This window comes from Tamandua tetradactyla, chromosome 3 (genome assembly GCF_023851605.1).
Source record: "Tamandua tetradactyla isolate mTamTet1 chromosome 3, mTamTet1.pri, whole genome shotgun sequence".
NCBI classification, from domain to species: domain Eukaryota; kingdom Metazoa; phylum Chordata; class Mammalia; order Pilosa; family Myrmecophagidae; genus Tamandua; species Tamandua tetradactyla.
Window position 1 is genome coordinate 170304425 of NC_135329.1, and position 12447 is coordinate 170316871.

Below are 12447 nucleotides of genomic sequence, written 5' to 3' on the forward strand. Positions count from 1 at the left end.
GAGCTGAGAGAGGGCGCTGATCTAGAGAAAAGGCTTTAGGTGTCCACACATTTTTCACCCGTTTCCCCTGTTTTCCAGCCCTGTTTTCAATCTTGTCCACCTCCCCTTCTTACTCCTCCTTTTGTTAACTGTTGAACCCCAAAGTAATTCAGATATATGCCTTCTCTAGTATAGTCGACATTGATGAATAAAATCAGTAGACTTCTGTGGGAGCAGCTATGCCTGAGCCAAGAGCCACACTATCTTTCACACCCTACCTCCAGTAGCACCCTCCTCCTGGGCAGTGGCCCCTTCACAAGCACCGTGAGGATCCCCAGCATCACCCTCTTCTTGGGGCTGGTTCTCAGCAGGAGCAGCAGCAGCTCCTTCCAGGCTCCCCCTCCGCTGCCAGACCTCCCCCAGCTCCTCTTGGTCAGGCAATGTGGCCGATTCTGCCTCCAGCCCTTCCTCTTCCCCACCGAGCACCTGCACCACAGGTAAAGGACTGGGAGTGCATATGGAATCCTGGGACCCTTCGGCAGGACCACTGCTGGGGGGCTCTGCTGCACAGGCTCCATCTTCCTCCTCCTGAGAAGAAAAGGCTGGGGTTTCAGGGAACCGAGCACTCTCAAGAGATGAGCACCGTGTCTCTACTGAGGACAGCTGCGTGGTAACGCTCTCATTGCAAGAGCTATCGGCACCTTCCAGATCACTTTCTCCCTCAGGCCTGGTACTGGCCTCGCTCACACTTTCTGTCCTTGCAGCATCGCTGGGTTCTGTTTCAGAGGATACCTGGGAAGGTTCAGACCCCTGATCCAAGGACTCGGTTTCACTGATGGCTCTTCGGCTTCCTCCTGATGTGTCGGATGTCCCTGTGTCGGCCCCACTTGTGGGCTGATCCACCTCTTGAGAGCCACACAATTCATTGCTGCCCTGGTCACCACTTGGCTGAGAGTTGGGGCCATTTTCACTTTCATCTGGGACAGGGCCTGAGGGTAAGGAGATAACTGCAAGCTCTGGAAGATTTTCTGGCTTATCCTTAAAGGAAGTGGCTTCATTTGTGGAAGCTTCTTCATTCTCAGCTGGGTTGTCTTCTGGCTTCATTTGAGATGCCAAGCTCCCATCATCAGTCCTTGATGCCCTGCTAAACATTATTAATCCTCCTTCTTCCTCCAAGGAAGATGGATAACCCAGGTCTTGCTGAAACTCATGATCTTCTTCATCTGAGTCAATGTGAAGCATTGCACTGAGTCTTGTGTCGGTGGGAAAACTACTTCTTAGTTTTGGAGAGGCTCCCATGGGCCTCTCAGAGCAGGTAGCTGCTTCCGGCCTGGATGGGCCATTGTGTTCAATAGCATCTAAATAATCATTGAGTGAATCCTGACGTCCTCTGGGAGGTGAGCTCCTGGAAGAAGTAGAGATTAATTCCTCTGTGTCTATTTCCAGAGTAGAGCTAGTCCTGAAAGAATGCTTGGGGGTCCCATCAGCAACACTGTCCTCAGAAACTGGTCCATTAGAACACATTGGGCTGTCATGATGGCCCCCTGCCATGTCTTCGTCATCAGAAGGGCTTCCTAGGTCTCCATTCACTGTGTGGACTCCAAGGATTGTGCCAACAGCTTCCGGAGAAGCATCTGAAAACGAAAATGGCATGTATACAAATGAAACAGTAAGAATAAATAAAGAATAAAAGAACAGAAAAATAATAAACTATTCCTTTGCCACCAATCAGTTTTTAAAAATCCAGTCATCCCATCGAGGCCTCGCTACATTATTACGAACTTACTAAGATCCACTATCCACTAGAACTAAAGAAGTAATCTCTAATCACTTTGGCATAAGAGGTACATGTGTTAGCTACTGCTAGAAATTCTGAGGCCCAGTTTCAAAACGTAGGCTAAGTGATTTTTGATAAATAGGTTTCATATTTGCTTTAAAAACTTCACAGGAAATCATTTGGCAGAATAAATCATTGCATTCTCAGAACAGGCCACAAATTCAACTCTATTCAAGTGCAAACTGACAAAAAGTAAGATACCATGTTTTTCCGACAGCCAGGTATTTACACAGACAGCTCACCTTCATGAACAGAAGATGTAACCTCCACTTTAAACTGAAGGTACCCGCTTACATGGTCAGCTGGGAGCCTTCTGCCAAGGTTATAGCTGAGCATCTGATCACTGCAAAAGGAGAAAATGGCTCTTTCATCCTTACTACACTGGTCCAATCTTCATTTTCTTCCCAAAGGCCATCCCCCAAATCCAGCACATTTCTCTTCAAATTTTCAGACAAATAGGTAAAGAAAATAAAAAGCTCAAGGTGAGTTACAGTCCGGTGGAATGTTATTAATTCATTCACACAAACAAACCCTTACAAACCCAGAGGGAAAAGGGAATCTTGTTGCTGGTAAAGGAAGTTATTAGTAAAAGTAGAAAAAAAATGCATTGGTACAGTATTATTATAAAATGTTTAAGGCCACTGATTTCCCTCTGCCACTGGTCACACAAGGAGCTGTGAAAGGCCTGAAGATTTAAGTGTTCTGTTTGTTTTGTTTTGTCTTTTTTCAGGCGTAAAAGCGGAAAGGGTGTTGTGGCATAGCATTTAACACAGAAATAACTGGGTTCCAAAAGGATCCCTTTTTGCTAAGTCCTAGTATACAAAGGCAGGAGGGCCCTGTGCTATACACTGTGAGGAACAGTGAGCTGGGAGTGCGGGGTCGTGGCCCAGCAATGCATTGTGCCCTGCCACTAGCCCGGCTGTGCACCCAGTAGGTCACCTGGCTCCCCCTCATCACCTGTCGGCCCTCACTGTCGGTGAGGCTGGCCCACCACTGATCCTCTGAGTGGCTTGTGAACAATGCTCTCACATGGCAAGACACACTGGATGCACCACTGTGGCAGGGTCCTGTCTTCAAACGTGCACATGTGCTGGAGGGGACCACAACTGCCCGATGTGGGCTGCCAGTCCCCAAAAGGATGGATGTGTTGATCTACTTGAATTCTGTGTTAATTTACCAAAGCTGAAGGCAATAATATAATTTTCCTTTTACATGCAAGCAACTTTCGTCCTGAATCAAATGGCATATTCTTAATTAAGGGAACGAATCACAGGGTTATTACCAAATCACACCATCTCTGCTCTCATACTGCCCTCTAATGGCCAATTAGGAAGGAAACCAAGGTGCCTCTAATATTTATACCACTGTACAGCTACTCTAGCCAGCAATTTATTATTAATCTGCATGGGTTTTTTTTTTTTTTTTCATTCTTTTCTACCTCCTCAGTACAATTCTAAATAATTTTACCAGTTTTAAGGAAGATATACTAATGCAAAATTCCAGTTCAGGTCTTACAAATTTCTTTGACTTCACAAGGATTTCTTAACAAGATTAGTTTCTTTTCCTTTTTCTTCCCTAGAGATAACATTGTGATGATGTTTTTCTGATTGACACTTTTTAAATGTTTTTTTTCCCCTTCTAAACTGACTACTTACTGTATGGTAAGTATACTCTGCTTTACATGCATCATCTCATGTAATCCTCAGGGCAACCCTGTAAGATAGGTGGTGGCCAGTATTTTACAGGAGTGGGTGGAAAAGTAGTACCTTGCCCAAGGCCAGACAGCTATGCAGTGACCAGGATTAGGACACAGATGCATCTGATGTGGAAGCCTGTGTTCTGCAGTCACCGTACCATGATTTCTTCTTACGTAGGTTCTCAATGATTCTGGGCTGCTTTCAGCAGAATGTATTTTAATTGCATGCATCTCTCCATGGCTCACCTTAATGTGACTGCTATCAGAATGCTTTTCCTACTAAACTGACATTTAAAAAAATCATTTCATAAAGGAATACATGGGCATTTGTAGCTATTAAACACTATGGGTAAGTTAAATGCTTTTACCTTAGACTATTCAGATATATTATGGCTATAATCTATACCATGGCAAGGGTGTCTTTTTGTTCTCTTCACCACTATACATCCAGCCCTTAAGACAGTGTCTAACACACAAACAGGCCCAGTATTTGTCCATTAAAGCATAAACCAAACAGCAAACTGCACGGACCTGCTCTCAGCAATATTGCTCCCTATTCATCTCTCTTGACATTCAGTTCTGTTGGGATGAAATCATCGTTTCTTTGTCAAAAATAAATTGGGCCCCTCGCTTCCTTGGCTAATATAAGCAAGGTATTGATGCTATTGATGAAGGTTTATAAGAAGTGATGGCTTTAAGTAGGAAATAAATATTTAGTAGTAATTGTAAGTAAAGGATGGCATCCATCTGTTTTGCTCATTATCACATCTCCAACACCCAACACAGCACCTGGCATTTAGTAGGCACTCAATATATATATATATATATATTATTATATATATTATATATATATAATAAATTAATTAACAAGTGAGACTCTTTAATTGAAAAAAAAGAATTTAACAGCTATTAATGCTGTTCATTAATCAAAATGACAAGACATTCCATTCAACTTGTCCTGTCTCCTATCCTGCCCCTCACTATGATATATAATTTTGAGGAATAAATGCCATGGAGCTTTTAATACCTGACTCTTTACTAATATAATCAGAGGAGTTGATGAGGTATGGGAAAGTGATGAGCTTTTTGGAAAGAAAGCAGGCCGCTGTCTGAAAAAATGTGACCCTGGAGCAACTATTCTCAAAATAGGTTATTAATAAGGAGTACCAGCTTGTTTTATAAAACTTCAACTAATTCAGAGAGTTGCAATCTACTAAATAAATAATGAAAATCCAGGATTTTTCAAGGTATGTCAATTACTCGATGAAAAAGAATAACTACAGATCAGAAATTTATATTCATGCTAATAGTTGACACACTAATACCTAGCGTTCTTACTTAATAAAGCTGACTTCTAAGTAGCTCTACCAGACAATACTTTTAACCTACTTAAAGAGAAATATTTCATGATTCTGATGTTTTATGAATTCATGCCGGACTTTCTTTCAGTACAAATGGAATCCATGATTGGCAATTCTCTAAGTGTCTAGTTTTTTAAAAGACTAAACAAAAACCCAGCAAGTAAATAACAGTTTCAAACACTGACAATTTTTTTCTGGCCCTGATGGTAATTCTTACTGACATATATAAATTGACTCTTGTACCATGTGTCATGTATATTATGTAAATTATGTTTATAATTATGTAAATTAGAAGGCTATATTTTCTATAGTTAATGTTCACTCTCTATAATCTTTCACTTTTTATAATTCCTAAAACTAATTTTAAAAACTCCCCAAAGTATATTATCTCTTCTAGAAGGCATAATTATTATCCTTAAAAATAACTGTGATTTTCCAGCTTTTATCAGATAAGCAAAATTGCTAGAAAAATTTCAGTATTAAATTTCTACTTCATGTAGGCTGGTTCAACCACAAAATTCACTGCCTCTACTAGAACTGGAGAATAGTAACCATTAGAATCTCTGGGTTTCCGATTTTGAAGGGGGTTTAGAGCTCATCTGGTTCAAAAGCTTCATTTTTCTGATGAAGAAAAATTGTGACTTACAAAAATTAAGCAGTTAATTAATTGCAAAGCAAATATGAATGATCTTCCTCAGCTAGCCAGACTGATGTTACATTACTATGGATTCTTAAAGTGCTGTAGAGAAGCCATGATTCTAGAATAGACCGATGTGAACTCAAATCTCAGCTCCATCATGTACTCGCTACGCTCAGATTTCTCATCTCTGAAATGGGTTTAATTACAGAATCTCTTTCCCAGAGTTGTTGACAAGATTACATGAGCTAATGAGTTATTATATACTTAAACCTTGGTATAAGCTTCCAGCACCTTAGGTGATTATAATAACTATTACTTTTGCTGCTGCTGCTTCTATCATATGTTCATAATGTTTCTCTACACCGAAAAAGATACAAAAGAAGACGCCCCCTTGATACTACATCAGAACAATATTATTACTGAGTCCACCCATATTTATCATGTAAAAATACATGCAATATGTAGAAGAAGGGATGGTGGCATATGATGATTTCTGAGCTACTTTATTCACAACTTACAAAAAGTTCACAGAAAGAAAACAGACATCAAATCACATTTTAAAATTCTTTCAGTGAATAAAGTTCAGTTGCCTGAATGAATGCACAAGTCTAGGAGCCCTACGAGAACAGCTCCTCAGGTCTAGCTCTTGTTTTAAATAGCCCTAAAACAACACTGTTCTGTCATTCCATAATAATAAGTTCTCCGGATGGGATTCATCAGGATTAGGTAGGTGTCAACCTTACACTTGAATCTCGCTTTAGGGAAAAGGTTTTCTAGCAAGATTTCAACATACTCAAAAACAGTCTTAACACTATGAGATTTGACAATGGTATGCCAGTGGTAAACACATCTCGGAAAAGCTAAAGATACAAAAAGAAAAAAGGTACCTAATTAAACAAACTACTTTTTATCCAGCATACTTTAAAGTTTTAAAAGAATCACGTTACCTTTTTTAATCAATAAGAAAAAGCATAGTTACTACCACCCCCCAATATCAGCAAGCCCCCTACATGGAAGGGCTGATTACCCAATGGCTTGCCGCTCCAGTAGCCTCTGGACAGGTATGGTTAGTTTCCCCAAAAAACGTTTGATGATGGGACGGCTCTTGGCAAATTTGTCCTTAATTTCAATTTCTAAGACATCAGTAAGAAGTGCAAAAAAGGAATATTTCTGGGGAAAAAAAGAAATAAAAAAACAGATATGTTGATTTAAAAGAAAGACCACTATTACATATTATACAATTTATTATTATAGGAAACACTATCTCTTAAATCTTAATGATATACAGAGTCTACACTGCTAGAAATATCTGCAGCTATTGTCAATCCTTTATTCACTCAGAACTGTTAACATTCACAATGATCACAAGTGATAGTTAAGGATCAATATGGCAACAGAAGCTTCGTTAATCATATAGAACTATCAAATACTAAATTAGGCACAATAAAATGTCAGCACTTACTACACTTATGTCTTCACTGTTTGAAAGTTAATATCATATTTATAAGATGGCTTAGAACTAATCACTTTAACTACAATTTAAATTTCTAATTTCATAGAATTCTGAAATTGCAAAACATGGCTTAAAATATTTATTCACTCAGTGACTAAAGTAAGCATCTGCCAAATACCATGGTTTCCCTCAATGTTTAAGACAATAAAACAAAATAACGTTTCAATGAAATTATTACTTAAGTACAAAGAGCACATGGAGCCATTTCTTCAGGTTAAGATATTGAAGGGGATTTTATGAATTCACGCTGGACTTTCAGTACAAACATAATCCACGATCAGTAATTCTCTAATATATAAAGAGCTTTCTAATATATAAAGAGCTTTACCCATGTACAAAGACTTTCACATATATTATCTTCACTTTACCTTTACTAAGTATTTTCTTTTTAACAATGAGGACCGCAGGATTACTAAATGATGGAACTAGGAATCTGCCCTACACCTCTGCATTCCTTCCACGACAGTATCCATACGTCATAGTGACGTGATTAATGTTAGCCAGTTTTACCCTTTCCTCCCACTCAATTTATGTAGCTATAACAATCAAACTTTGCAGAAGGGTCATACAGTTTGGCCATCTGCCAAGTGGGAGAAGCACTTGCATAGAATGAGAAAGTCAAGTTTAAGTCCCACATCTGACTCTGACCAGCTAGTTACATAAACACTTTAAGCTTCAATTTCCTAATCACCAAAATAGAGACATGACAGTCTCATCTGTTCTATCTGCCTATCAAGCTTATTCTGGTGACATGGTCAAGAACGCTGTAAATGTTTACAGATACACAGTTATTATTACCAACATGACTGTTACCATATCCACTATATGCCTTCCAGAGCTCCTACTGAGATAGGATGCCTAGAAAATTTCTTCTAGGAATCTATGTGTACTAGATTAAGTGGTATGCCATTAAGAGTTATTTATCATTATGGGATCATACGTGACTTTATAAACCAAGTATAAAAATACATACAGTATTCATTCAATTAAATAACCATACAAACCTTTCAGGAGAAACATCTTGCTAGGCTGGTAACTCTGAAATGGCCACACCTTTCTCTAACTGATTTTATAGCCCTTGAATTAATCTCCTTCTCCAATTATATATTTCTACCACATTGTTAGAACATATTGTTGTTACCAAACATTTAAGGTATGAGGTAGCTGTCAAGTCGCGGACCCCTGAGGATCATCTTACCTCTCGGTGCCAAATGGGGTTAGTGGTGTTACTGATGATGGTAGATCTTCTCTCCTGCCCATGGTGGGCGCACGTGGGGAAACTGCTCTTCTTCCCTGGCTGGATGGACATCTTAAGGTAAGGGTCAGGATTGAAGAACATCCCTTTCTTTAGCCCAACTGCCCTAAGATCTTTAAAAAAAGAAAGAAGGAAGAAAAAGAGAGAGAGAGAGAGGAGAGGGAGAACAAGTGAAAGAAAGAAAGGGAAAAGTGAAGAGAGAGAGAAGTGAAAGAAAGAGAGGGAAGAGAGAAAGAAAATGAATGAAAGAAAGGGAAAAGGAAGCAAAAGAGAGAGTGAGGAAGAGGGAGAGAGAAATAGGGAATTAAGGCAGGGAGGGAGAGAAGGAGAAACAGGAGGGGGAAGGATCCATATATCCTGATTAGAACAAGAAGCTCAATGACAATTTGTTCTTAAATAACCACAGAAGGAGCTCTAAATAGAAGCTATACTGTGAAACAATAACAAAGTTACTTCCACTACAAATGCTTAGATAGTGAGGACGAAGTAGATATGGCAGTAATTCCAGCAGAGGGGTCTCCTAACAGGCTACAAAGATGAAGCCAAACCTTTAGCACCATCTCACATGCCTAAACTGATGTTTCCTGGGAATCTTTTTCATTCCAACATGTGCATCTTCACCACTTTTTGGTTAGGACAACTGTCATTTGACAAGCTAACACTTCAGACAATGTTTTGAGAGAGATCTTAAGTAAACAGTTTATTAACAAAAGAAAACCCATATGTTCTTTCCTAAGAGGGAAATGAATCATATATATGTGTGTGTATATATATGCAATGTATTTATACTAAGTTTAATTGAGGATGAGTAAACAAACTGAATCAAAAACAGTACATCAATATAATTTCAAAACTTCAGAGCATGCATTCATTGTATCACAATTAAAATGTCCAATATATTCCACAAATATGATGAATGTTAGGGAATAAAAGGAGACTAGAAATATTTCTAAAATTGCAATGCTACCTGCTATTTTAAGTAACTGTGAGGTTACTTTTTTGATAGCCGGTAAAGTAACTTAAATATTTGATAAATGTCCTATAATTCATCTTAGATTGACTGGTTGTATTTTCACACTGGGTGAGCTATAAAGAGCCCTGACAAAAGTCTGTTTAACTAAGAGATGGAAATTATGAAAAATGGCCAGGTTAAGGGATGCACAAATCTCAAGAAATAAAGCTAACTTTACTGGGTCCCTAACATCTTTCTAAATACATCAGTTCGAATAAGGTAGGCCTGGGAGCTAAGGGATCTTGAAAAGATTTTGGAAGAACAGATTTTTTCAGGTATATTTATGCAGTTGTACTCAGTCTAGGGAGGTCCTGAACACTGATTTGAAAAGAAATTCCAGAGTTCTTCAAATACTTTCAGATTACGTAGGTCAGCTGGGAAACAGACCCTGTTGAGTGACACCAAATTGCAGGAGGTGACCAGGGTCACCCTGCCAGGAAAAGCTCATTTATTAAACACAAGGTCTTTCTTAGAAGAACAGAATTGGTCCTAGGGCTACCCACATTCTCTAGGGAACACTCCCTGGGGGTGGGTCACAAATGGTATACAAGAACTCCTGGTCTAGCTATGTACAATGAAAACAGACCAAGGATGGCCAATGCAGCATATATGCAACAGAGAGGGCAGTTTAATATGCCATCAAAGAATGACCAGTTCAACCAAGAGGACCTTATGTTAAGAATACTGCATGAAATATAGTAAGATCTTTGATCTAAACACCAGCAGGAGAAGGGAAAGTTGGTTAAAGAATGAAACAAGCCCTTCAAAGGAGCTGCTGTAATCTCATAAACCTTATAGTCGCTGTTCCTGGGACTGTGTAAACTATATAGTTATTATTAATGCAGTGTTTACAATTTCAGTGTCAAGTTAATAATGCTGCATATTTTCATTTAGCAATATTTAGTTAGCAGGAAGTAGCTTTGAGAGGAAAATGCAATTTATACATCTATGCCCTTGCCCTTTTTGATTATGCTCATCTAGGATTCAAAGAAGAATGTTATTCTTTAAGTATTGATTTTACTGTCAAACAAGGGATTTCTCTGCAGCAAATGAGGAGAATTGTGTTCAGAAATGCCTACCAGAAAGTCTGATAGTGCCAAATCATTCAAGCAAAACACTCCTTAGGACACAAAGCATTCCACCAGATGATTAAACCACCGTGATGAAATGTTTTACTATTAAATGCTCCTGAAACCTAATTTTTCCACAATGGGATACAAATTAATCTTCATCAATAAAAACAATAAATTACCAATTATTTGTAGTTTGATTATTCTGTTCCCTTTATTCACTTCATTTCTTCTCCCTGCTTCTCTCTTTTGTCTTTTATTTATTTCAGCGCTCACAAATATCCACATCTCTTTACAGGAAAAAGGACTCAAAGTTACAAAAGTATTACATATTAAAAACACTAGTTTAAATGAAGTCTTATTTGGAGAGGAAATTTAAGATATTAATCAAAATACTGCAATTGTCTTAGTTATAGAGTTCAATTACTGTATTCCTACTTATTTATGGATAATCAAGAGTAGAACATTTGGAGACAGTCATTCTAAAGTATTTAAATGCTCTAAGGTAAAGATCATCCACTGTCAATATGAAATAACCAGATCAATTTTTTAGAATTAACGTTATACAATTGCTTTCATCTCCTGTAATTTTTAGCCCTCGCTGAAAATGTCTGACTACAGAGTAAGAAATAAAACAGATCTTAGTCATTCAGCCTCCCTGTGTATGGGTGGCTATGCCCAAAGCCTATTTCCTACCTTTTAGGAAAATACCTTAGGATTTTCAACTTCCATATGGTCATTCCCTGTGGTAGGTTAACAATGCATCTTCTGGAGTAAAAAAATCCGTATGTGAGTGTCATGGTAAGAATGATATTTCATCACTTGAAAGCAGAGTGCAATGATTCTAAACTAAGAAATTCACGATATGGCTAAATTCCAAAATTCTGATTTCTCTCCACCTAAAGATTGGGGATTTTGGTATTCACAGGGCATAGGACTGTGAGTGTCCAAAACCCAGGATGCAAATCCCTACCCTTAGTTCTAAAGGCAGTGGAACTTCTAAAGGCCCTTCTATAAACCTGGATTTAAAAAACAAAAACGCCTGAGGTTCCAAACAACACATATTTACTGGTCAGATCTGAACCACGAGACACTAGTTTATCACTTCTGAGTTTCATCAGAGAATAGAAGCAAAAAAGGCTTTATATTAAGCAGCTTCATATGGGGAAGAGGAACATACATGGACACAGATACCTGGAAGACCACAGACCAGCAATGAACCAACGTGCACCCTTTCCTCATATGTGATAAGTATGCATTGTACAACCGTCTGTTTTTAAGACTAGATCTTCTCACTCTTGAGAAAGTCTATTTTCATTCATGACATTTTTTTTTTTAGTCAAGAAAAGTAGATCTAATTCAAATTTTAGAAGCACTACACCTATGTAAAAATGAAAACAAAACATCTTAGAGTGACAGACATCTGTTGGATTTAAATTTCTGTATATTTTAGTGCTGTTGTTGGTTTACAAATACTGACTGTCTTAGCATATTCCTGACTTTTATGACTGTCAATTAATTTTTTGAAACCAGTGGCTTTCAAGCATTTTTTTGGCAGTGACGTATATGTGAAATACATTTTATGTAGCAATACAGTACACCCATACATAGGCATGTATGTTTCTTTGTGAAAATTCTCAATTTATATAAACTGGTGTTTTTAATGCAATTTTACTGAGATATATCCACATACTATATAATCATCCAAAGTGTACAATCAATGATTCACAGTATCATCATATAGCTGTGCATTCATCACCACAATCAATTTCTGAACATTTTCATTACTCAAAAATAAAAATAAAAAAGAATACCCTGATTTGTCTGATACCTGAAACTCAGAGTTAGAGCACTGAAGCTATGGAAGTCAGCATTACCCCATTCAGCAACTGTTAAAAAAGCTGAAAAAGTTAAGGTGCATGGGTGGTTCAGTGGTAGAATGCATGCCTTCCATGTGGGAGACCCAGGTGTAATTCCCAGACTGTACATGCCCACCCATCCCACCCCCCCATACAGAAAGCTGAAAAAGTAATTAGACTTTGTCTAGAGATATGAATGAATCTTATTTGGACAGGAATAAGATA

At 38.2% G+C, this 12447-nt stretch overlaps 1 protein-coding gene across 5 annotated transcripts in view; it reads right to left on the bottom strand.

Moving 5' to 3' along the window:
* HECW2 (HECT, C2 and WW domain containing E3 ubiquitin protein ligase 2) overlaps window positions 1-12447 on the bottom strand; it is a 405018-nt gene that overhangs the window by 112286 nt on the left and 280285 nt on the right. For 4 of the 5 annotated variants that reach the window (XM_077154518.1, XM_077154517.1, XM_077154520.1 and 1 more), the window contains 4 exons: window positions 8225-8394; window positions 6541-6683; window positions 2059-2159; window positions 258-1613 (listed from right to left, as the gene is read on the bottom strand). In XM_077154518.1, coding sequence (XP_077010633.1) covers window positions 258-1613; window positions 2059-2159; window positions 6541-6683; window positions 8225-8394 — 1770 coding nt within the window. Of the gene's footprint in view, window positions 1-257; window positions 1614-2058; window positions 2160-3582; window positions 4306-6540; window positions 6684-8224; window positions 8395-12447 lie in introns of those variants that run through there. The other variant, XM_077154521.1, reaches the window with a different exon arrangement.